This window comes from Chelonoidis abingdonii, chromosome 4 (assembly GCF_003597395.2).
Source record: "Chelonoidis abingdonii isolate Lonesome George chromosome 4, CheloAbing_2.0, whole genome shotgun sequence".
Classification (NCBI taxonomy): Eukaryota; Metazoa; Chordata; order Testudines; family Testudinidae; genus Chelonoidis; species Chelonoidis abingdonii.
The window spans coordinates 8,375,465-8,401,865 of NC_133772.1; the positions used below are offsets into that span (position 1 = coordinate 8,375,465).

At 45.0% G+C, this 26,401-nt stretch overlaps 2 protein-coding genes across 3 annotated transcripts in view; one reads left to right on the top strand and one right to left on the bottom strand.

Moving 5' to 3' along the window:
* The first annotated feature begins 4,613 nt into the window (after positions 1-4,613).
* Positions 4,614-11,618, top strand: LOC116819408 (uncharacterized). 2 transcript variants are annotated; one of them, XM_032771104.2, is made up of 4 exons: positions 4,614-4,692; positions 5,705-6,277; positions 7,472-7,633; positions 11,299-11,618. In XM_032771104.2, exons 2-4 carry the CDS (start codon positions 5,749-5,751, stop codon positions 11,529-11,531), a joined length of 924 nt encoding a protein of 307 aa, XP_032626995.1. In that variant the 5' UTR covers positions 4,614-4,692; positions 5,705-5,748; the 3' UTR covers positions 11,532-11,618. The 2 variants fall into 2 exon arrangements, with proteins under 2 accessions (XP_032626995.1, XP_032626996.1); XM_032771105.2 differs by having other exon boundaries at positions 4,616-4,692; positions 5,821-6,277.
* Positions 11,619-14,189: 2,571 nt separating this feature from the next.
* The window catches only part of SYCP1 (synaptonemal complex protein 1), an 80,062-nt gene continuing 67,850 nt past the window's right edge, over positions 14,190-26,401 (bottom strand). The window contains exons 30-32 of the mRNA XM_075064707.1: positions 15,584-15,727; positions 15,085-15,171; positions 14,190-14,996 (exon numbers count right to left, since the gene is read on the bottom strand). Of these exons, the coding sequence (XP_074920808.1) occupies positions 14,853-14,996; positions 15,085-15,171; positions 15,584-15,727 (375 nt within the window). The 3' untranslated portion in view covers positions 14,190-14,852. The remainder of the gene's footprint in view (positions 14,997-15,084; positions 15,172-15,583; positions 15,728-26,401) is intronic.

The window sequence follows — 26,401 nt, forward strand, 5'->3', positions numbered from 1 at the left end:
CAACATGGATTGATTAGCTTTTCAGACCCACATTAACCATTTCACTAACTGTGGGGGGCATACATCCCATCACAATGTGAAAAAGAGCAAAATTCCCCTCAGAGAGGCTTCTTGACTCCTAAGATTACATTTCTTTATTGTAGAATTGTTAATCCGTGATGTCCCTGTCTGCACACACTCGCTGTCTAGTCAATATCTCATACTCACACTACTCAGTCTTATTATTTATGCTGATTCCTTACAAAGGGAATAGAATAATATCTGTTAAAAAGAAGGGAATTACATGTTTCAGTGGATTAGAAACACAAGAATTCCCAGACTGGATCAGACCATATAGTCCATATAGTCCAGTCCCATCTCTGACAGTGACCAGCACCAAATGTTACAGAGGAATGTGCAAGAAACCACTTAGCGGGTCATTAGGGAGAAACTTGCCCATATGTGAAGTTTCTTCCTAATCCACATTAGTAAGTCTAAAGGAAGTATATCTAATGCACAGTCAACCAGTGGAACTCTTTTTGGCTCTCTTTGTGAAGGCAAAGACTAGCAAAGGGTTCAAAAAAAAACATCATGGAGGTAAGTCCATCAATGGCCATTAGCCAGGATAGGTGAGGATGCAAAATCATGCTCTCAAGTGTCTCTAACTTCTTTGCCAGAAGCTGGGAATGTGCGACACAGGATGGATCACTTGACGATTACCTGTTCTATTCACTCCTTTGAAGTACCTGGCATTGGCCACTGTAAGAAGACAGGATCCTGGGCTAGATGGACTATTGGTCTGACCCAGTATGGCTGTTCTTAACCCATGTAATGCAAATGTGGATGTGCTCTGTATCCATATAAATGTCTAATCCCTTTTTATCCTGCTAAGATCTTGGTTTCAATGACATATTGTGGCATTAAGTTCTACAAGTTAGTTGTACAATGTATAAAAAAATTTCCCTTTAATTTTGTTGCCTTTTAACAAACTGAAAAACAAGCTGTTGAACAATGGAAAGTGGGTGTCTTAGAGATTTGGAAGCACTCTATGCATTTCCCTCTGTGACAATTTAGGTATGCTCCATTTTTAGGTTATCTATGCCCCATAAACTATTCTGAACTGAAATGCAAATACCAACATTTATTTGAAAACCTTTGTCTAAAAATTAATACAATGGTAGGAAACTTATATTACTGTCTCTGTAAAATAAAAGTACCAACTTTTATTCAAATTGGGTTTTATTATAAAATAAATAACTTTCAAACTTATCTTCAGCCTGCTTTGCTAAATGTAGTTGTTAACAAACATGGCAAAATATTTTCTGCTTTGGCCATTCTGGATTTCATGTGTTTATTTCAATTGCACTGCTGTTCACAAGTTGCTTTAATTACAGTCTGTTATGTGAGTTGTCAAGTGACATTGTGACAGTGAAAATTTGCCAGGCATTTTGTAGTATGTCAGCCCTTTATCTATCCCAGGGGTCGGCAACCTACGGCATGCATGCCACCGGGATCCCAGATGCCAGCCCCGCTCAGCCCGCTGCCAGCTGAGTGAATGGAATCCCAAGAGTGCAGTGTGAGCCGCCAGGGCGTGGGGCCATGAGCCTGCTGCGGGAGGGGCGGCAGCTCACACTTCTGGGAGCTGCAGAGCCAGAGCACGGCGAGATGGAGCCGGGGGGTTAGCGCATGGGACCGCTGCCCACATGCATACACTGCAGAGCCCCCCTGCGGGGGGCACCAGGCCGCAGCCCGGCCAGGCACACCTGGTCCTCCCTCACCATGCTGGTTCTGTGGCTGCCGGAAGTGTGAGCCACTGCTGCCCCTCCCACAGCTCCCCACTCCCGCTGCCTCAGCACTCTAACATGGAGTTTTGTTCCCACGTGGAGCCAGTGTCTGACCAGCATGGCCTGGTAAGGGGTGTCCGGGGGACAGTCAGGGAGTAGAGGGAGGTTGGATGGGTCGGAAGTTCTGGGGTCCTGTCAGGGGGTGGGAATGGTGAATGGGGCGTGAGAGTCCCGGGGTCTGTCTGGGGTAGGGTGTGGATAAGGTTGGGGCAGTCAGGGACAGTAGGAAAAGTCCTAGGAGGCAGTTAGGGTGCAGTCAGGGGAAAAAGAGGGTTGGGGTTCTGACCGGGGCAATCAGGGGTGGGAAGTGGGAGGGAGTAGATGGAGTGGGGGCTAGGGCAGGGCTCTTCCCTCTTTTTTTAATTGCTGAAATATTGGTAACACCGAGGCAAGGGGAACGCCGGGGGCACAAGAGACTGCCGCCTGCAGGACCCCAGAAAAGGGGCCGGGCCGCAGCCTGGCAGGAGGAAGGGGGAGCGGCTGCAGCCACTTCTGAAAAGTTGCCGACCCTGATATCCAATCTATCCAGATAAGATTTTTACCCATTGTTTTCAGGTGCCGCAGTTTGACCTGAACTACCTCGGAAAACGAAAGGTCCTCTTCCCACTGTACTATGAACGCAAATGCATGTTAATAATTTACCTACTGTGAGTGTTGCCAAACAATTATTATGTTCAGTCAGTTAATAGGCTCTGAGGATATTTAGTACTTAATTCTAGCACAGGTAAGGGATGTTCTCTTAAATCAGGAAGGGAATTCTACTGGTAAATTCATTTCTCCTTTATCTTATCGCATCCAGGAATAATTAATAATGCTGCTGTGAGAGAGTTGAGCCAAGAGCAGTGCCTTTTTGGCAGGAGGGTTTTTTTCAGAATTGAAAAGGGCTGAATTTAGTGCCCCGAGATGCAAAGGTAGATATATGGATGAAAACCCTGCCCCGAAACAGGCTTCAATGCTCTGTGATAAACTTGCAAAAGCGTCCTGTGGCAACTTATAGACTAACAGACATATTGGAGCCTGAAGAATTCGTGGGTGAATACCCACATCCGACAAGTGGGTATTCACCCCGAAAGCTCATGCTCCTAATACGTCTGTTAAGTCTATAAATTGCCACAAGGATCTTGCTGCTTTTACAAATCAGACTAACACAGTACTCCTCTGATACTGTGATAAATTGTGTTTCTGTCTCCCAGAGAGCTAGCAAATATGAGATGGATAAAGCAGAAGAAACCTGGCCTTGAAAACAGGACACTCACATGGCAAAAACCTACTCCACCACTGACATTGTCCCTAATCCAGAGTTGTTCCTTTGGCTTCAGGATCAGTGACAGCAGAACTTGCCCTATTAATCTTTCCATGTACCCAATGTGTCAATAATAAGAGAACATGCAAGTCACATCTGCTTTTTAACTTCTGAAACTCCTACAAAGCACAGCTCACCTACAGATTCCGAGACTGATTCTTTTATACTGAATATAAATTTATTCCCATCTTAAAGCCCCTTCAAGCTATCAATGATATAAAGTGATCTTTATGTAAATTAGAATCTGGATTTTCCATCTCTGACCTCTCAGAGTATCAGAGGGGTAGCCGTGTTAGTCTGATCTGTAAAACAAGCCAAGAGATCCGTGGCACCGTTAGGACTAAACAGACGTTTTGGATCATGACTTTCGTGGGTAAATACCCACTTGCCAATGAAGTGTGGAAAATTTCAGGGGCAGGTTATATATGCTAGCAAGCAAGCTAAGAGATAACGAGTTAGTTCAATCAGGGAGGATGAGGCCCTGTTCTAGCAGTTGAGGTGTGAACAAGGAGAGAAACTGGTTTTGTTTTGGCAAGCTTGCCTGCTAGAAACAGGGCCTCTCCCCCCTGATTGAACTAACCTCGTATCTCTAAGCTTGCTTGCTAGCGCATATGTATACCACTCCCTGGAAATTTCCACTACATTCATCTGACAAAGTGGGTATTCACCCACGAAAGCTCATGATCCAAAACGTCTGTTAGTCTACAAGGTGCCACAGGATTCTCTACTTCTTCAGAGTAACGTGTGAAAGATGGAAAAGACATTGCAGATCATCAAATTCACATCCCTCCCCAATTCTGAATTTTTACTGTTGATCTCCAATAATGTGATTCCAAAAACACAGGTGATTAGAGACAAAGAGAAAGCTGAAAAATCTGCTATAGTGGGCAGTCAAGAATTGGGTATAATACTGACACCCACAAGAAGGAAAGAGTCCCTGGAGTCTAGTGATAATAGAGCTTCACTTTTCCTGGGTCTTGTTTTATTACTTTCATTTATTTCCTGTACCTTAATATTTTTTAGTCCTTTTGTATTTAGAAGTTGCATTGAATATTATCTTTGTTCTGAGTTTAATTTGTCCTTTACTGTAACTATCATGCATGTCGGATAGGTTTTCTAAAACGCACTGTTTCTGATCAGAGAATGGTATTGCTATTAGCAAGAAGATTTAAACACCTACACCACTTCTGAGGGAAAACATTTGATGGGATTGCTACATAAATTCTTTACAAGAGTCTAAAATTGTCTTTAGATAGGCAAAAGCTGCTTTTTAAAACTATTGTGAAATTAAGTTATTGGTTAACTGCTAGCATGACACACACAGCTTCCTGTAATGTGACCTGAATAGATTCATAGACAGGTGAACCCAACCCTAGTGCAGTTATCCCTGACTAATCTCAAAACTCCACTGCAACTCCCTTGGTTACCATAGAGACACCTCAGTGTTTCACCCTGCCCTCCACTGCGTGTATTCCAGAGTCTGACTAAACAGGAACATGCTAAGACAGTGTATCTGTTACTCAGAACTACCTGCAGGTACGAGTGCCACCGCGTTTCATAGGCTAGGTGAGTTCTGAAAGTATTATTTTCGTAAAATTTGTTCTGATTTGATATTTCCGTATGGCATTTAAAAATTCCACTTATTTTGAACACTAAGACAGAGAATACAAAGTGTGTGGAATGTAATTGCGTCATTAATGTCAGCTCTCAGCTACGAGTCACCCGGAAGTACTTGGACATGCTTGGTTTGCACTTTAGTTTTAAGTTCCAAAAGTGTTTGATATTTCACTTGGAGTTTGTAAATTTGGGGTTTCTTTGCAGTTATCAAGACAACTTGTTGGTTTGACTTACAGTGTATAGTGTTGTGTCAGGTACTCTATCGACTCTAGTTTATTCTATTGTTTAACAAAAACAAACACACAAACAAACAAAAAAAGCCTGATATCTAAATCCCAAAATACTGGCATTCTGGGCTAAAGCAATAAAAGCAAGCTAATAATTTTGCAATAATAGGTAATGTTCCAATTTTCCATGCTTAAAAAAAGGCTTGTAACTTATAATTATAGAAACTACAGTGATTGACAGTTAAATATTTTAACAGGAACCCATGGTAAACACAGAAACTAGCTGAGTATTGCAAACAATTTTCCATTAATATTTGTTCACACTTGTAACAAAATTTGCTTCAACTTTGTTTTCCTTCAACCCTCCCCTCCCCTCCCTTCTCCCCCACCCCCACCCCTGTCTACCCTTGTTTTCTGCAAATCTAGAAAATAAATTCATTGGTAACAGTGAATATTACTGACAAGAAAATTTGCAGAAACAGTTAATTTTAAGTGAATATTGCAGAGTATTTGCTTTAATTTCACACCTTAATTAATTTTAACGTTACTACCTTAATTCATCTTTACTTTCCTGAGTGTCCCTGTGTAGACAAGCAAGCCCTCAAATCCCAAGTAATAAAGCCCAGCTACGGTCACAGCCATCACCCAAAACTCCTGCAGGAACTAGCCCACAGATACTAAATTAATCTATTTTGCTTATCTTCATGGCTTTGTTTGTTTGTATATTTGCACAGAGAAGGGTAAATCTTCAGCTGAGCAGGAAGAGTGAGAAGCCATAATGGATGGAATACAACATGTGTGTGTCAAGCTCCTTTTGATTTGTCATACAGTAGTGATGTTTTCTGTTCAGGCTTCAGATCAGCCTCTCCCCATGAACGAAGACATGCAAACAGAAGCAGTATCCAGTGTATCTGGAAATACAACCATATCTAGAAGTACTGTAATGTCTACCATTTCAGATGAAGAAGCAGTTAATACAACCACAGTGCAGAATATAAGTTCCAGTTGGAATACAACTGCTGTGACAGCAAAGATAACTAGTTCATTGGCTTTAACAACTTTGTCATATTTTGCACGAGGCACTCTACATCCCCTCAACACAGACACTAGCAGCCCTTCAGACACTACTATTAGATTCAATACTGTTATGACATCACCTACAGTTTCAACCTTTAATCAAGCAACTGATAAAGATTCTAATCCCAAAATGTCTGCAATCACATTGAAACCAACAGCTCAAGCTTCTACAGCCACACAACTAAATACTAGCAAAGCTTTGGATTCAGTTCCTACAACACAGGCTTCAGGTAGGTGTCATTAGATTATATGGCAGCATTTCCTAATCTGCAGTGTCAAACTAGTTCACTGTGTGCACCCAGTTGCTGGAAAGAAGCAATGGCATCAGGCATTGGGGTTCATCATGTAGACACAACAAATGTGTCAACAAGTATCAAGTGTTAGCTGCTTTCCGGGCCCCAACATTCCCTCCCAGCTTACGTGTTCAGGGCCTCAGGTCCTGGGAACAAACCATCAGTTCTGTTTCTCTTCTCTGTTCTCATGAACTCAGCTCAGCTGCAAGAGCTGCCATTGGACACCCAAAAGTATGTAACTTCTGTTGAGTGGAGGACTTGAGGAGAAGAAGTCTTCCTGGGAGGGGAAGGGGAAAAAAATTTAATGGAAAACCAAAGATTGAAAATTACATAGAAAAGAAAAAATTCAAGATGAGACAGTGGAAAGCAGAGACAGGAAATGACAGAAACAAAGAGACAAACTGAGCCAAGGTGTCAAGGAGTATGAGAAAGAGGGCCGCCCATGCCTCCTGAAAAGCAGGCACAAGTGGATGGAACAGGTATTGAGGATCTATGCTAGCAACATAACAAAGACAAATAATCACGTAAGCCAACATTTCAAAGTGTGGTGGTTTAGCGTTAGATAACTATATCCTTATTTCGGCCCTTATGTCAAAATGACCTGATTTCTATAGGGCTCACCACCCACAATTCCTATTGCCTTCAATGCAAGCTGCAGGTCCTCAGCTGCTGTGAAAATCAGGTCATTTTAATTTAGGCACCTAAGTATGTATTTAGTTGACTAACTTTATGTACCCTGATTTTATAAATTTTGACCATGTGCTATATCTTTGACCTGCTTTCATATATTACAGTAAACCTGGGAGGGTCAAACCCAAACTGAAACATTTACTTTGAAAATTCACCACAATAATAATAAAATAACCAGACTTTACTACTAGTCTCATTTGAATAAACATAGCATCTTGGGTGTGTTGCTGTTGGGTTGCCCCATGGCAGCTTGGGAGTTAAGGGAGTTCAAGTCTATTTTAGGGAGTTTTTTTAAGGGACAGGTTAGAATTTGAATCTGTCTCTTTAATACTTAGCACATGAAAATCTTCTGTATTGCCATATTGAAACCTAAAGATTGAGATGTGTTGTTTTTGTAGCTGTGAAATAAGAACAACTTTCTAAATTATTTTATTGAAACAGGAGGAATTCATCTAAGGAATTCAGAGGCCATTCTGATCATTATTTTCAGCAGCATCCTCACATTTGCTGTTCTAGCAATTGTCATATGCAGTCTTGATAAATACAGGACGAGAAGAGCTCAGTATTCCCATCACCCACTATATGACACCTCTTCTGAAACAGGTTGGCATATTTTTAATAAGATGTATCATATAATAAACGTGCATTCTACATGTGCACATTACAAATTGTTTATTCAAGACAACCACTTCCCCCAGTAATGAAATGCAGCAGCCCCTGAGGAAGAAGGTGGTAACTTAACAGTGTAAAGCAGTGGTTCTCAACCTATTTACCACTGTGGGCCACATATGCAGCTCTCTATGTCTTATGTGGACTGCATCCACACAATATATATCAGGGGGAGGCAATCTGTGGCACATGAGCTGATTTTCAGTGGCACTCACACTGCCCGGGTCCTGGTCACCGGTCCGAGGGTCTCTTCATTTTAATTTAATTTTAAATGAAGCTTCTTAAACATTTTAAAAACCTTATTTACTTTACATACAACAATAGTTTAATTATATACTTATAGAAAGAGACCTTCTAAAAATGCTAAAATGTATTACCGGCACGCAAAACCTTAGAGTGAATAAATGGAAGACTCGGCACATCACTTCTGAAAGGTTGCCGACGCCCAATATATATACTACCTGTATAGCCCTGAGGGTGTCACACAGGCTGCAGCTGTGTGCTGATTGGGCTGCAAGCAGCCCGTGGGCCACAGGTTGAGAACCACTGGGTAAAGTAATGCTACACAATGGCCTAAGTGCCAGATCTTCAGTGGTTGTAAACAGGGCCGGTGCAACCTATTAGGTGACCTAGGCCGGATCTCCACTGACATTTAGGCTTTTAAGAGGGAGCTGGGGCAGGGGGGCGCTGGGAGGACTGCCTGCAGCAAGTAAGGGGGCAGGGGGCAGCATGCAGGGGAACTTCCTGCCCCAGCTCACTCCTGCTCCGCCTCGTCCCCGAGAGTGGTGTGGCTGCTTCACTTCTCCTGCCTCCCAGGGTTGCGGCACCAATCAGCTTAGGCGCCGCAAACCTGGGAGGTGTGAGAAGTGAAGCAGCCATGGCGTGCTCAGGGAGGAGGCGGAGCAGGGGTGAGCTGGGGTGGGCAGCTGCCGCATGGCTGCCCAGGCCAAGGGAGTGGGGGGAGAGCTGCCATGGTGGGGGGTGCCTCAGGGCAGAGGGGGGGTGGAGAGCTGCTGCAGGGGGGCAAGCTGCTATGGGAGGGCACTTCAGGGCAATGGGGGGGGACAGGGAGCCGCCGCAGGGCTCAGTGATGGGGGAGGCCACAAGGTGGAAGTTTCACCTAGAGCGCAAAACCATCCTTGCACCAGCCCTGGTTGTAAAGCAGTATTGTTCCAATTATTTCAGTGGAAATACACCAATTTACACCTGCTGAAGATGTGACTTTTGGGCAGGAAGTGAGAACTTACCATCTTTTCCAATTACAACTGTTATGGACAGTTAGGCAGGCAGGTTTTGAAACTGGAATTTGACCCAGAATGTATATTATTATACTTAATATTTGTGTGTGTGTTTTATGTTTAAATTAAATTAATTAAGTTAAATGAAATAGCAACAATGAAAAATCCTTAAACAGGTAGGGCCAGATTTTCAAAGGTATTTAGACATCTAACCTGCCTAGGGGCTTTAAAAAAAAGACACAATTAGGCATGTATTTGCATCTTTAGATGCTTAAAACAGCTAGCCAAATTCAGACTGAAAATACAATAAAAACCAGGCACTTTAGTTTTACTTCAAGATAAACTGGAGAGGTTAGCATTATACTTCCATCTGCCATTGACCTCATCTAGTTTACCTTGCAGTAAAACCAAAGTGCCCCATTTTTACTGTGTACTTATATCAAGATAGCTTTAGTTACCCCAAGGTAAAACAACTTTTTCAGCAGTAAAGACAAGGCCAAAGAATGCATGACACACACAGCTCACCCAGTGTCAACATTAGCACCAGTGCTTTCACAGCAGAAGGAATAGCAACAAATAATATTTGTCATTTATAAAAGCAAGAAAGCATATGGGTACCACGGCTTTTTGTTACAGAATCTTGGCTTACATCCACTGGAGCATATTTCATTAATGGAAGGTGTATAGTTCCATAACTTTAAATGAAATGGGAACTGAAAAGACAACGAGTGACTGTTTCGGCAAAAATCTGCTTGTTAATCTTGCCACAGTGTATAATTAGAGAGAATCTTCAGAGCTGCTGATGACATTGCAACAAGCCAAAGAATCCTTTGTACTGGCACATTATCCTACAAATAAATCTGGAAATCTTCCAATATATTTATTTGTTTAGCTTACAATAGGGACGCATTAGTGAGAAAGTCCCCAGAATAATTAAGAAATATTTCCCTCTCAATGCTCTTTATCGCTAGTCCTTTTGTTTTGTATCATTGTTTTATCTTCTACTGACTACAGCAGAGGTGACAAATGCAAATGAGACTACACTTTCAACACCAGCAACTTATTTTTGGATAATAAATTTGATAATTCATTTTATCAGAATTTTTCATTGGTAATTAGGGTCACTTACTGAAAACATGTAATTATTTAGTACCTGCAGGTACAATGGGGTTATAGTTTTCAAACTGTGCCTATCTCTAGTTGGTGAGATGCTTTAGAGATCAGGTTTGGAAAGGCTATATCCTCCCGAGAACTGGTTAGGTGGATTAAGTTCACAAAATAAAATGTAGTATAACAAATGTATAATGTGTATGTACTTCAGGTATAGATTAGCTGAGTTAAAGGAGGTGAATCGCAAATATGCCTAATAAATTGATGTCAACAGAATCACTAATATAAATTTGAATTAAAAAGCCATTGACAGAGAATCATCCAAATATTTCTTTGTATAGCTAACACATACAAGCACTGAGAAAATGACAGCTAGAGATGTGCTTGTGCTGCTTATACTTCTTGCAGATAATGGTACAATAATATAATTTTCTTGAATTGAATGGGATGGATAACCAAGCAGAATTTAGTCTAAAATAAATAAAAATGCACAGGTAAACGCATCAATGCTTCAATGGTTAAATGCTTCAATATTATAAATTATAACTTCTAAAACTATTCTGTTTTCCTGACTAAATGGGTACAAATAAACCCCCAGTCCCATGTAATAACAGTAATATTTCTGTACTTACTATAACATCTTTCATGGACTATTGAAAGGGCAGCTGGCTGGCAATTAAGGATTTAATAAAACCCTGTGTTAAAATGACACATCTGAGTGGTCTCTCACTCAGGCCTTGACTGAGAAAATATTCCATTAAAACATGTGAAGATTTGTCAAAGTACTTCTACATTTATCATACTCCCTCTTTTTTAATGCCACTCACCCAAAACAACCTGGCATTCTTTCAGTGTTCTCTGGTACTTCTATTCTTTTATTTAAGGTTATTTTATTAATACTCTGATCAGCTTCACAATTTGTTAGAGACAGATCATTTCTACCACTTTACTACTTGAAGAATGTACAAATCAAAACACAGATTATAAAGTAGTAGATTCGCTAATTTTTCATTTACTATTTTTCATTTGCCTCCTATCCTATTTGGATTACTGCCTGGAACAATGATGGTTGTTTATCTTTTCATTTTTACTTTAATATATACAGTCAATCCACAGATACACAAAATAGTAGTACAACGTGACTACATCTTTGCCCAGTGAAGATTTTAGGCCTTGTGATTTGCTTGAATATGCTACATTTCTCCCCACAGTACTTTAATAATGTTTAATAATGCTTTCAATATTTTACAGCTGACATATACACTACTCCAGATGACACACTGATGATATCAGGAGGACTATATGATGCACCAAGGGTTTATAACCCCAATATGACTGTACTGGATGATGATGAGCTTCAAGCTGAATACTTACCATTTGGCGCCAGACCTGGGAAGTTCAGACTTGAAATTTTATCTGGTGAAAATTATAAAGGACTTTCCCCAACTTTTGATAGATTTCAGTCACCACCACAACACTCATAATGTAGTAATAATGACAGGACTATAGAGCACTCTCTTTAATTAGTTGTAATATTAGTTTTTAAGTAGCATTTTATTACAATATTAATAATTGTAGCTAATAATAATAATACTAGCTCTTAATCAATGGACCTCAATCCCTTCCCAAAGGAGGCAAGTATTGTTATCCGCATATTAATAATGGGGAAACTGAATCACAGAGAGGTGAAGTGACTCGCCCAAGGTATGCAGGGATATAACAAAAACATAAAATGATTAGTAAAGGTTAAACATGGATTTTAAATCTTAATCTTACTGCTGACTATCACTTGTCTGTTTTGAAATGAAATGGTAATTAATAGCAGATACTCGGAGCCCTGGGTGAAATCTGGACTGCATTAAAGTCAACGGCAAAACTAATGCAGCCAGGATTTCACATTTTATATTTAAGGGTGAAGGGGATTAACTTTTTTGTTGCAAAGCAGCTACAGATGTATCAATACCAATACCCATATCCATAGGTGGTTTTGACTGTCAACAAACTAACTGATTGAAGGGGAATAGTTCATTTTGAGTCAAAGCCCACATGTATGGCTCTAAAAAATTAATTAATGTATTTGGCAAAGGTTAAAAGAGAATTTTACAGTATTTAGAGAGATTAGTCACTAGGAAACAGCTGCTGTCTGTGTTATAAGAGGGTCTGTGCATTGCTTTCTAATATATGTTAAAAAATATACATACTGAAAAAGACTAGAGTAGAACACAATATTCTGTGTGTCAAGTCACTACTTTCCTGTAAAAAAAACCAAAAACCTGTCTGCAAATGATCCTGACTACTCAAAAGCTGGGACACTCCCTATATTCCAGTCACAACGTTCTGAAGATATTTTGTACATCTTTTAAATCCCCTTCTGTTAAATGTTTATCTGCTTCAGCTTTATGCACTGAACAGTTATAATGACATAAGCATCATTGCTCAATAGGCAATATATCAGGACCAAAGTTTGCAGCCTAATTTCTAGACACAGAGTGAAATGATGATCCCAGTGAAGTCAGTGGGAGTTTTGATTAACTGAAGACAATAGTAGTATCTTGTCTGCCACTCAAACCCATAACCCATGTGTTGTATTTGATCCAAACCTGTCTCTAGGTCCTCAAAACAAAACATGTCTAAAACTTGCAGATTCTTTCTGCCTAACATTTCTAAGAGCTAGTCTACACTGGCAACACTAAACTGCTGCCGCGGCAGCGCTTTAACGTGGCTTGTATGGTCGCAGCGCAGCACTGGGAGAGAGCTGCTATGAAGGCCAAAAGTACAGGGATGCTGTGAAGACCAAAAGTACAGCTGGGTTCAAAAAAGAGTTAGATAAATTCATGGGGGATAGGTCCATCAATGGTTATTAACCAAGATGTTTAGGAACTCAGCCCCATGCTCTAGGTGTCCCTAAACCTTTAATTGCTAGAAGCTAGGCCTGGACAACAGTGGATGGATCACTCAATAAACTGCTCTGCCTTGTTCACTCTCTCTGAAACATCTGGCACTGGCCACTGTCAGAAGACAGCTAAAATGGACCATTGATGTAACCCAGTATGGCGATTCTTATGTACTTATCTCATATCCACTACTGAGATGTTGGTTCCCCCCTCTGATCAACCTATGATACCAGCCTCCATAACCCACTTGTTAAATTTTCAAACACCTCTATGCTTTCTCCAATTCTGCTCCTCAGTTGGGGAGTGGGGAGCTCCCCGTCAACATCCACAAACTATTGAATTATCTTTTCAAGCCTTCCTTAGACTCCTTTTTTAGGCAATACAAAAAAAAACCAAAAACCCCAAACAAGCAATACAAAAATCCCCTCATAACAATTAGGTTGCTGATGTGGTGAGACCACTGTCTATCATGATGACCATGTACTCACCTGTTTGTTTGCTTTTCTCCATCTATTTCTTGTCTTAGATTATAAACTATTTGGAGCAGGGACCATCTTTTTGTTCCGTTATTGCACACTGCCTGGCACAATGGAGTCCTAGTTCATGACTAATGATCCTAGGTGCTATGCTAATACAAACAAACAAAAACTAATAATAATAATTTCTAGACACAAGTGAAATCCTGGTCCTAGTGAAATCAATGGGAGTTTTGTAATTAACTTCTATGGGGCCAAGGTTTCATCCAAAGATTTTTATTTTCCTTGATATTTGTGGATCTATTTACATTCAGAGATCAAATTAGGATAATTCTCTGCTACCTGAATATGAACAACATTTTTGCTTTAAGACCTATTTGGTGCTAACTTGACTACTGATGAGCTCATCATTTTATAGTAAGCATTTAGCCAGGAGGTGCCTCTCCTGGAACTGACACCTCCTCATCTATAATTGGGAGTGGACTACATCCACCCCGATCGAATTGGCCCTGTCAACACTGGTTCTCCATTTGTGAGGTAACTCCCTTCTCTTCATGTGTCATTATATAATGCCTGCATCTGTAATTTTCACCCCATGCATCTGAAGAAGTGAGGTTTTCTACCCACAAAAGCTTATGCCCAAATAAATCTGTTAGTCTTTAAGGTGCCACCAGACTCCTTGTTATTTAGTCTAACACTTTCTCGAACTTTTTTTAGATTAACTGTTTAATGACATTTGGAAAGTGTGTTTTCACTAATCTGAAAGAACAAGTTTACATATGGCATTTATTATAAAACTAGATTCCTAAAAAGCAAAAGAAATAAGATTTGAATCAATATTGTTAGAAATTCAACACTTAAATGTTTTAATACTGTTACAAACTGAAAACCAGGCTAATGCCTCAACCAACTACTTTAAAAGAATATTTGTAAAGAATACATCAAAAGAACAAAAAAGAAGTGAATTCAAATATAAGTATTAAATTAAATGAATGTAGTTCAACAATCTCAATAAAAATAAAACAATACTCTTATGGATAAGATACTGCAAAAGTGACAGTAAACTTTAAAAGAACAAAAACCGATGTTATTTAAATGACTTTAAACAATTTTGCAACATATTTTTCCATTTTAACACACTATACATTATTTTTTCCTATCAATTTTCAAAACATAAATGAGCCAAATTTATTCCCAGGTTTATGTTGTTTTATGATGGTGTAAACCCAATGTGAAGAGTCCTCCAGAGGACAAGGTTGTGGTGGAACAAAGTAACCATAATGAAATCAACAGGAGTTCCACAAATATAGCACTTCCAGGATTTAGCCCTAAACCAGTAATATGCTGCAAGTGCTGACTGTGTAGGATTAATAAATTCTACCGCAAAAGATTTTATATTAACAGAAAATTCCTAACTGATTGCTCAGTTTTAATTTTAGGCAAAGAGTTTTTCAGCTTCTTTTATTTTTTTTTTCCTGTCCATTTTAGAAACTGCAGTCCATCCAGTCTCTCGCATCTTTCTCATAGCTGTAAGTTTCAGTGCAGCACCGGTAGATTTTATGATTGACGGAGTTGATATCTAAGAACAAAAATAAAACTATCAATTTATTTTTGTAACCAAATCTTCCAAGTATGTAGTTTGATCTGAAGTAAAGTTAAGAAGATACCTTTTTCGGTGTCATGACACATAAGCGAGAAGCTTGAGGACAATTTTTGTACAGCTTTTTAAACATTTCTTCCTCTGAGACTATGCTCTTAAATTAAAAAGAAAGTTACATAATCAAAGACATAATAAACTATATATGTTTTCTATGCTACTATATTTATTAACAATCAATCATGAAAAAAGAATGTTCAAAAACTACTATACATCTTGATGAGTTCAACAACATTCAGTAAAATGCCAGAGATACTAGAATTTAGTGCAATTGCAATGATTAACTGAATATATAATAATGTTTCTGTAGATATGCCCTGATCATGTTCTAGAGTTATTATGTACACATAAACTAACAATCTGAGTTACTTCTTAAATATACATACGCATACATATTTTTATTTTGTACACTATATGATATCCTGAATGGCAGGCACACATTCTGAGCTACAGCGAAGAGTGTACACAGAATAAACAGTGATAGACACTATTCATTTTGAAATTTTTACCAGGAGATCATTGTGTTCTGAGCTATCTGAGTGAGTATCCAGCTCTAAAAGCACTTTTCTTTTTTTCTTCATGTCTTCTTCTGAAAGTGGATTCATGCTTTCTCTTTGCAATTTATATTTTGGAGGAGTCTTCACAGTATATGTCTGGAGGAGAAAAAAACCCAAAATATTTAAGATTATGTTGTTACACTAATTTCATAAATGGAGAACCAAATCCAGAGCAGAGTACAGAGTCTGAGTTGTATCATGATTTGTGGAACTGGAGTCAGAGGCCTATGTTTTCCTGGTCTCTCCTCCATAACAGGTACTCCTGTAAGGACACAGACATTAGTGAGACAGAGTGGACTAAAGGAGTTTTCAGGGTGTCACAGAGTCCCCGGGGGATGCTCTGGAACTGCTCCCCACCAAGCCAGGCTGGACTTTGGGAAGCCTCCTCTCCCTTGCAGCAGATTGTCTCCAGGGCAAGAAGCTCACACGGCTTCACCTCCTGGATCTCTCCTTGAAGCATTCAGCATATGCCCTTCCGTGTGCTTCCCATAGTGAGTCCGTCCAGACGGGGTCCTGGGGAAGCCACAGGGTCCTGCACATCCACTTCGCAGTCAGACGTGACTCTCAGCCAGCCAGTAAAACAGAGGTTTATTTGATGACCAGGAAGACAGTCTAAAACAGAGCTTGTAGGTACAGAGAACCGGACCCCTCAGCCGGGTCCATTTTGGGGGGCAGTGAGCCAGACACCCACGTCTGCACTTCACTCCTCATCCCCAGCCAGCTCCAGACTGAAAACCCCCTCCAGCCCCTCCTTTCTGGCCCTTGTCTCTTTCCGAGCCAGCAGGCCATCTGATTTCTTTGTCTCCAACATCTTAAGTTGGCACCTTTGCAGGGGAGGGGCTGGGGTGAAAGTAACTTACAGGACTTACCGGTACTCCTGGAGTCCTGAGGGGAGCATGGCCTCAACCAGAAGAGGCGGTGCCTCTCAAAATTTAAAGGCCCTAGGGCACCGTCTGTGGCTGGGAGCCCCAGGGCCTTTAAATCAACCAGGGGCTCCCAGCTAAAAAGGTGTCTGGGAGCCCCCGGGGCTCAAGGGCAAATTAAAGGGCCCGGGGCTCCAGACGCTGCTGAGAACCCAGAGCTTTGCCAGGCTGAGGCTGGGATTTAAAGGGCCCAGAGCTCCTGCCACTGTGGGGAGCCCTGAGCCCTTTAAATCCCGGCCCCAGCCCGGCCGCCGGAGCCGCAGGCGGGATTTAAAGGGCTCTGGGCTGCCCGCAGCAGCAGGGAGCTCTGAGCCCTTTAAATCCAGACCCCAACCCAGCCACCAGAGCTGTGGCCGGAATTCAAAGGGCTCTGGGCTGCCCGCAGCTGCAGGGAGCTCTGAGCCCTTTAAATCCGGGCCCCAGCTCCAGCCGACGGAGCCATGGGCGGGATTCAAAGGGCTCTGGGCTGCTCGCAGCCGCAGGGAGCTCTGAGCCCTTTCAATCCCGGCCCTAGCCTGGCCGCTGGAGCCATGGCCAGGATTCAAAGGGCTCTGGGCTGCCCACAGCAGCAGGAGCTCTGAGCCCTTTCAATCCCCGCCGTGGAAGCCGGTGCGGTCTGGCACGGTGTATTGGCTCTTGCCGGTAAGCCATACCGGATTGTACTGGCTTACTGTCACCTCTGAGAGTGGCCCAGGCCATCAGTTGCTAGGAGACAGAGTGTCAGACATTTATGCACACTGGCCCTTTGCTCTGCAGCAAGCATACACCCTTATTCCACCACTTAGATACTTAAGAACTGCATAGGGGACAATGAGGAACCAACACAGTATTCAGAGAAAACATTAAGAACATTCCCAGTTCATCACAGAGGGGCACAGTGGCACAAAAGTCATATGAGGTGACTATGCCAGAGGGACAGGTGATCTGAAGAACAAGAGCCGTCTGTGAACCAGGAGACACAACACCTAGAGCGAACCTACAGTAATACATAAATTATCACATAATGCAATGACAGAGAACCATCCAGAGGCCACACCAAGAGGGCAGAGACTCAGAAGAGAGAGCGAGTTTGCTAGACTTGTTAACAGGAAGACAAATATAGGTCATTTCTGGTGTGTTGCCTCTTGAGGAGACCAAACTATCTCAAAGACTATGCAACCAGCAGATTCTGTGGTAAAGACAAGACTCCAGCTTGACTATGTGCTAGCAACTTCTGGTTCAGAGGATACAGAGTAGGGGTCTTGGTATCAATTATTTGTTTTTTAATTATTATATTAAAATGTTGTGCAAAATAGGAACGATTAATCATAATAAGTGGAACTGGAATCAGAGGGCCCATGTTCCCTGCAGGGATTGTTATGGAGAAGTGTAACAGGGTCCATGACATGCCCCTCTTCCTGGGGCCCACTTGGGACTCCCTATAAGGCTCAGAGAAGTTTCAGGGTTGTGCAACACCCATGTCTTTATTTACTTAAGGTTATCCCACCACCAATGTCTGTCTATATACAAGCTTTACAGGATTAGTCACCTCCTTTACAGGCAGTCAGCCTTCAGCTAGGAGGCCTCCAGTTCCCTTCCTGATTGACTTCTCCCTGGCTGCCCGCTGCCTTCTGGCTCCCTCCCAGCCTTTATAGCCCTAAGCTTGTCAGGCCAGCAGGTGTTGCCAATCCTCAGCCCAGCATCAGGCTTTTTCCATTAGCTCCAATCTGCTTCCCTTGATTGGAGCTGACTGGGCAGGGACTAATTAGGTGCTTTTGCACCAGCACCCTGCTACAAGGGGATACCAGGAAAACAAGGCTGGAAGCAATGAGGTCATGTGGACAGATCAGTGCTTAGGGTTTAATAGACAAGTAGAGAGCTCTCCAGAAAGATCTGAGCCCAGCGAAGGCTGCCAAAGACCAGGTGCCTGGCTGGCTGGATAGAGTAGCAGCAGGACCATGAAAAGGTCAGTGTGGGCAGGCTGAGCCTGGGGGACTGAGCTCAGGACCTGGCCAGATCAGGAGAGAGTACCAAGATGGGCCATGCTGGTCTGCTTTCAGACTGGAAGGGCTGCTGAAAAGGACACCAGCTGAGGTTACCAAGATGGGCCCCAGCTGGGTGGTTGAAAAAGGCAGTCCCTCAGGGAAGAAGCCTTAGAACTATAGCCCCATACCAGGGCTGAGCAACTTGGACTGTGTACCCCGGAAGGGGGGACAGCATGTGTGGCTTGAGCTGCCAAAGACCAGCCAAGAGAACCGGCGGCCAGGGAGGTGCTTGTGAGGGCAGGCACCAGCCTGATGTAAGACCAAAAAAGAAAAGCAGGCTTACACCTAACCAAGAGAAAGGAGGCCATCCATGAGAGATGGGTGCCCCTCCATGAAAAGAATGGTGTTTGCAGGCACTATTGGCCAAAGAAAAGGGGGTGCCCATGAAAGATGGGTACTGACCCTGTTACAGCTCCATAGAGAGTCTTTTGGTTTGTTAAGTGATCATTAGAACTGAAATCACTGATAATCAGGTCTAAATGCTTAGACCTGCAGTTGAGTATGTGGGGCTCTCGTGTCCTCGATCAACACTTCAAAATGCTTGTCTGGAATTGGATGGTTGAGACGTCGATGATTGCTCTGGGGCTTGTTGGTATCTCATTGGACATTGTTTGCAGCTCTGGTCATAATCTCTTTGAGGTTGTGCATACGGAGAAGCATTGGATATAAAATCTGCCATGTTTCTTTTTGTTCTCAGGGGGATATATTCCTAGGGTTTTTAATGTGGCATGGGAATCATTGAGTGCATGTAAAGTTGCATCTGTGCCTTCCGCAAAATGTTTTTGACCTTTGAAAGGTAAGTCCTCTACTGTTGCCTGAACTTCCTTGGGGAAGCCTAAAAGGTGGAGCCAGGACATCCTCCACATGACTATGGATGTGGCGATGGAGCGGGGGCTGCCATGTCAGCAGAGTCCAAGGAAGCCTGTAAGGTTGTTCTGGCAATGAAGGAGCCCTCTGTTATGTTAGCTTTATATTGTAATTTTTTTCTGTTGGAAGATGGTCAATAAAAGTTGTAATTTGTGCAAAAATGTTGTGTGTACACATAGTCTGCTATGTGAAACTGAAGGGTCGCTGAGGAACAGGACCTGCCAAAGAGGTCTAGGAGATTCCAATCTTTATCATAAGGGGTGGTCCTAGCCAGATGTCGCTTTCCCCTTTGAATAACCGCCTCCCCCACCAATGAATTAGGGGTAGGGTGGGTGAACAAAAACTTGGCTCCCTTAGCGAGGACATAGTACTTCTTGTCTGATCTTTTTCAAGAAGGTGGAGCTGTAGCTGGTGTCTGCCAGACAGTTTTTGCTGGGTCCATAATGGCAGCATTGATGAGTAGTGCAATCTTGGCAGTAGGAAATGCATGGAGAACATCTGTCAGTTTATGCTGTGTCTCCGGCAGCTCTGCCAAGGGAATGTCGAGGGAGTCAGCCACTCATTTAAATAATTCCTGGAAGGATTTAAAGTCATCGCCTGATGTGGGTGGAGGAGGCATTATTGTTTCATCAGGAGACAAAGAGGAAATGTGGGCAAGTGGGATGGTGTCGCCGTCTGGTGACTCTTCAATTGCTTCTGCTTCCTCCTCGAGAGCTTCTGGGGAGGCTGGGGAAGAAGGTGAAGGTGATCTCTGTGATCTTGGTGTTCTGGACCTGGATGGGTTGGAGGGCTGCATGTTCTGGGTTCTGTATAACACCCATGGGTCCCAATATGGCCAGTTCAGTAGGAGGATTGTGGAGGATGCACCCATTGCGGAGGTTGCCACGCTATGTCCTGCTGTTGTGAGGGTCCAGGTTTGGGCGAGGAATGGTAGGGGTGTACATTCCTGCCCCAACTTCCTCCTCCTTGTCACTGGAGAGAGGAGGGGCTGAGTGAGCAGGTGTATTAGTCAGGCTTGACCCTGGTCTGGCTGGGGTACTCTCAGTACCAAAGAGAGGTGTTCCTGGAGTAGACGTGATGAAGAGGTCTGCCTGGCTAACAAACTGCTGCAGCATGGGTAGGCTCGGTGCCAACAGAAGAGGAAAGCTTTGGTTCGAAATCATTGTGACTGCTGCCGGTGCTGCAGACTTGCTGCAATGTATTGGTGCAGCAGGTGGCACCATTGCACTGCTCGGGAGCAGGCTTAGCTTTGTTAAGTGTGCCTATCTTAAAGCTAGTCTGCTCCTTGGGCCATCCCAGTGCCTCTGGGTCCGGAGCTCTCAGTGCCGACGGTACTGGAGTAGATTTGGTGGTCACAGATCGCCTTTACTGAGGTGATTCTCACTGAGGTGAGGAGTGAGACCGCTTTTTTGTGGCTTTCTGCGGGACTGGGCCCTTTGCAGGTGTTTTTGAAGAGATCCCATGTCCAATGCCGCTGCGGGTGAGTGATAGCAGGAAGGGGTCTTGTGCTCAGGATCAGAAGCAGATTAAAGGGATTTCTCCATCATCATAAGTTTTAACTGGAGATCCCTAGCTTTCCTAGTCCTCGCTGACAGCTTTTTAAAGTGGTGGCACTTCTGTGCGATGTCTCGCTTTACCAGACAACGGACACACTGCGAGTGACCATCTGAGACTGGTACTGACAGTCTACAGGTCAGACAGAGTTTAAAACTTGGAGAACCAGGCATGTCAAAGAGGCTGTTCACAAATAAGGAATGGGAATAGTCCCTTTCAAGTGCCTCTGGGCTGTGAGGCAGATTTCCGCCGGAGGAGGGGGAAAAAGGGGGAGATTGGTTGTTTTTTTTCCAATAGTGAAAACATGAAGGAAGCAGTAAATAAAGAAAGGATAAAACTACGAGGGTTGAACTAAAGGAATAGCAAGGTTTTTGAGGGCACTGTTGTTGTTCTGACCAAAGCCAATGGCAGTAGAGAAAGAACAGGGGTTGGTTGTCTAAACACGCTGGGTAGCTGCGCGGTGTGGTGAGAAGACAGCTGCTGCGCGTGCACAGCCAGTCGGGCACTGCTACTGCAAATCTTCCTATTAGATGTGCAGGGCGCACAAACACCTAAAATGGAGCACCATAGAGAACTCCTTGAAGAGAACCTGTCTTCCGACAGTGGCCAATGGCAGGTGCTTCAGCAGGAATGAATAGAAGGGAATCCTTGAGTGATCCATCCCCTGTCATCCACTCCCAGCTTCTGGTGAACAGAGGCTAGGGACACAGAGCACAGTGTTGCATACCTGCCCACTCCGCTTATAAGTTATTATGGACCAACCTCTATGAATTTATCTAGATCTTTTTTAATCCTGTTATAATTTTGGCCTTCACAACATCCCTGGCAAAAGGTTCCACAGGTGACTGTGCATGAGTGAAGAGTACTTCCTTATGTTATTTTAAACTTGCGGCCTATTAATTTCATTGGTTGAACCCCTGGTTTTTGTGTTAAGTGAAGGGGTAAATAATATTTCTTCTTCGAGTGCTTGCTCATATCATTCCATAGGTGTGCCGCGCCCCGTGCACGTTCTCGGATACTTTTTTTTACCCTAGCAACACTAGGTGGGCCGGCGGGCGCCCCCTGGATGGCGCCGGCATGGCGGCTGATATATCCCTGCCGCCCAACCGCTCCTCAGTTCCTTCTTACCGCCGTCGTCGGTCGTTGGACTGTGAGGCTCAGATTACCTGTTCTCCACCTCCTAGCATTCACTCGTTTCTCTTGAATGTATATAGTTAAACTTTATATAAAAGTTAGTAGAAAGTTTTGTTGTTAGTCGTTGCAAATTAGTTTGTAGGGATCGCGGGTTAGCCCGTCCCCTACCCCGGCACCGGGCCCATGCCCCGGGTCGCCGGGCTTCAAACCGTGCGTGACCTGTCGTCGCCCATGCCCACAGGCGACCCGCACGATTCCTGTCTAAAGTGTCTGGCGACTCCCACTTGACAGACAGATGTAAAATTTGTAAGGCGTTCAAGCCCCGAACCCGGAAAGAGAGGGACGTTCGCCTTAAACAGTTACTTATGGAGGCAGTGCTCACTCCAGCCGTCTCGGCAACCGTCAGCGGCACCGGGCACAAGCGCCTCCTCGGCACCGCACCCTCCGCCCGCAAAAAGACACCTCACCAGTCTCCGGCTCCGACGCCTGGTCGGCACTGCTCCCGCTCTCCAGAACGGCAAGAAGCGTAAGCCTCCTGCGGCCACTACACAGCCCGCAGTCAGAGCGCTTACCCTCAACAGACCGCCCACCGATCCTGCCGCCGGCATCGAGGTCTGTCGCACCGTTGATTCCGGCCCGGACAGGCCGTCGAGTCCGTGGCCTATGGCTCCCCAGCGCGGGCCGCAGTTGAGCTCATTGTGCCTTCAACCCCGGAGACATCGCAGACACGGGACCTTATTGCGATGACGGAACCTGAGCCGCCTCGACCCCAGCACCGCCGGTGCGGGTCCCACAATCTATGGGCAGCCGGCCTCGTAAGACCTCTTCACCCGGCACCGTGGTACTTCGTTCCAGATCGAGGTCTCGCGGCGCTGGTCCCTGGTCTCACCATCGCTTCGGATCCCGCGGCCACTCACAGTCCCGGTACCGTATCCCCTTCACGTACCGTACGTACTCGCGGTACCGCTCACGGTCCCCGATCGCCGTCGCGGCTTTACTGGCGCCCCGTTCGCGATTTCCCTTGTTAATAGGCACCGTTCCCGGCACCGCACGTCTGCGGAGCGGTCCCGGTCACGGAGGTCCTGTTCACGATCGACCTACTCCAGCGGCACCGCAGGTCTCGAGCCGTGGTCTAACGAGCAGTATTTTTTCGGCGGCTACACTACCGGCACTCTCTGTGTCGATCTCCAGGACAAAGGCACCGAGCTTGCGAGTAGTAGATTCCGGCACCTCCTCTTGAGAGAGCGGTTCACAGCCCCGGTTCATTCATCCTAGACATCCACTACCGTTTCCCGGCACCCGTGGATAATGGCTTTGTACCTGGCCGTAGAGACGATTGTCGGCCCACTGACTCACCTGGGAGAGACTTCCGCTCGCGGCCACGTACCCGCCAGCCATCCGTTTCCTCTTCTCATGGCGACTCGGCGTTTATGGGGATTCGGGACGCTCAAGCCTCCTCAGCAGTGGCCCTTTGGACTCCGTGGGCACACCACAGAGCCCAGGGGCATCACCAGCCTCTGCCTCGCTCGGTCCCTTCTGACCGAAGGGCACCCGAGTTCCACGGTGAGCAGGCCACGCTGCGGACCACTATGGAACAGGACGCACCTCACCCTGATCAAGCCGCAGATGCCCCCCGGACCAAGAGTCTCTTCAATACCCTTTGGTCCCGGGAAGTCTCGTCCTCTTCTTCCCCGGACAAGGCTAATGTGGCGGGAACATCCACATCAGGGCCACCGCCTATTGACCGTCAGGGCGCACCAGGACCTTCTACGGGCGGGTTTGGCTCTGAACATAAACCTGCCAGTGGAGGAAGTCCCCGAGGTGGACGACCCGGTGGTCACTATCCTCTCAGCGGAGGCCCCGACCCACGTAGCGCTCCCCTTTATTCGTACCATCCAGGCACGAGCCGATACCGTCTGGCAGACCCCGCCTCGATGCCGCCCACGGCAAGAGGGGTTGAAGCGCAAATACATGGTCCCCTCCACAGGGTACGAATACCTGTATGTTCCCCTCCGCCTTGTTCATTGGTGTCCAATCAGTCAACAAGCGAGAGCGGCCATGGTCAGCAAGCACCTGTGCCCAAGTCTAGAGAGCAAGGCGATGGACCTCCTGGGCAGGAAGATTTACTCTGCTGGGGGCCTCCAGCTCAGAATCGCCAATCAAACAGGCCCTACTGAGCCATTAACAGTTTTAACACTGGGAGCAGTGGAGAAATTTACTGACCTTCTCCACAGGACTCTCGCAAAGAGTTCTCGGCGCTCATGCAGGAGGGTAAGAAGGTGGCGCGGACCTCCGCTTCAGGCCTCTATAGATGCGGCAGACTCCGGAGCTAAGATAGAACTCCCTCGCATCAGGGGTCGCTATGGGCCGCATTTCATGGCTGCAAGCGTCCGGCTTACCGCCGGAGGTCCAATACACGATACAGGACCTCCCCTTGCCGGCCAGGGTCTCTTCTCTCAGAAGACAGACCCTCGACCTACCAAAGTCTTAAAGACAATCGCTTTTTTTTTTTTTTTTTTTTTTTTTTTTTTTCTTATTTTTTTTTTTTTTTTTTTTTTTTTTTTTTTTTTTTTTTTTTTTTTTTTATTTTTTTTTTTTTTTTTTTTATTTTTTTTTTTTTTTTTTGTCATAATGCGCTCGCTGGATGCATACGCCGCAGACACAAAGACGCCCTTCCGCTCCCCAGCCCGACGGTTCTACCCCCACCTCGGCGAGACAGGACTTCTCCAGGCGCAGAGGCAGGACCTCTCGTAGACGCCAGTCTGGCCTCAAGGGGTAACGGCTCCTGGTCCCGCCAAACCACCAGCGGGACCGAAACCCACGCTTTTGAAAGGTGCGCTCGAGGAGCACCGTACCGATTCTCCTCCCAGGATCCACCTCAGTTTTTCCAACCGCCTCGCCGCTTTCTTCCCTGCTTGGTCCCAGCTAACATCAGACCGCTGGGTCCTCAGCACGGTGGAAAGGTGGCTACCGTCTTCAGTTTTGTTTTCGACCCCGCCTTCCCACCCTCCCTCCTCCGTCCCTCTTTCAGGGGACCCCTCTCACGAGGCAACTCCTCCTACAGGAAGTTTCAAAGCTCCTCGCATTGGGAGCCATAGAGGAGGTTCCAGAGGCCATGAGAGGCAGAGGGTTCTACTCCAGGTACTTCCTGATTCCCAAGGCGAAAGGCGGCCTCCGCCCCATCTTGGACCTGCGAGCTCTGAACAAGTATATCAGGAAGCTCAAGTTTCGCAGTGGATAGGCCTGGGAACATAATTCCTTCCCTCGATCCCGGAGATTGGTACGCTGCTCTCGACATGAGGGACGCATACTTTCATATTGCGATCTACCCACCGCATCAGGAGGTTTCTTCATTTCATAGTGAACCGTCGTCACTACAGTTTGCAGTTCTAACCCTTCGGCTCTCCTCGGCCCCAATCTCGAGTTTTTACCAAGTGTGCTATGGGCAGTAGTAGCGGGGATCCCTACCTCCGGCGTCATCACATCTATGTCTTTCCCTAACCTCGACGACTGGCTGATATCGGGGGGCTTCCGAGGCCAGAGGTAGACCGGGCAAGGTCTACATTCACATCAGAAGATCTGTTCTCTTCGTCTCGGATTAATCATCAATCTCGAGAAATCCATCCTGCTCCCAACAAACGCAGTGAAAATAGAATTCATAGGAGAGCACTGCTGGACTCGAATCGAGCGCAATAAGAGGGATCTATGATGAGGGCCGATAAAATTCTTGACATGGTGTGAAGAAAAATGAATAAGGAAAACAAGGTTACTCACCGGAAACCTTGTACTGTTGTTTCTCCAAATGTTTTGGCCATTAATCGCATGTCCAGTAGGGTGTGGCGCCAGCGCGCGCGTGCACTGTTCGTCGGATATTTTTACCCCTATTAGCAAACACTAGGTTGGCGATTGGTTGGGGTTTGGACGTTGACGGGGGCGTTAAGTAGAGAGGGGTGGAGGTGGTCTGACGGGGGGACATGGAGATTTGAATGGAGGAGGGAGGGGTCTGCATGTAACCAAGCGTACCGTGTTTTGTGTGTAGATGTTTGGGTTTGTACATCCCGGGAGTGGTGCTTCTGTAAGAGGCCGGCGGGCCCGGGAGAGTGGGCGCGCAGAATCTGGCGGCTTAATTATATAGCCTGCGCACCGGCCAAAGGCTCGTCCTCAAGTTCGTACTTGCCCGCTCTACCGCCGAGGGGGAAGTGAGGGCGGGTGTGGAATGGATTGACAACACATCTCGAAGAACAACCAGTTACCAAAGGTGCGAGTAC

Coding starts and splice junctions, on each gene's coding strand:
- LOC116819408 (XM_032771104.2), top strand. CDS start 5,749: ATGGATGGAATACAACATGTGTGTGTCAAGCTCCTTTTGATTTGTCAT. Junction 6,278..7,471: donor TCCTACAACACAGGCTTCAG/GTAGGTGTCATT, acceptor TTATTGAAACAG/GAGGAATTCATCTAAGGAAT. Junction 7,634..11,298: donor TGACACCTCTTCTGAAACAG/GTTGGCATATTT, acceptor AATATTTTACAG/CTGACATATACACTACTCCA.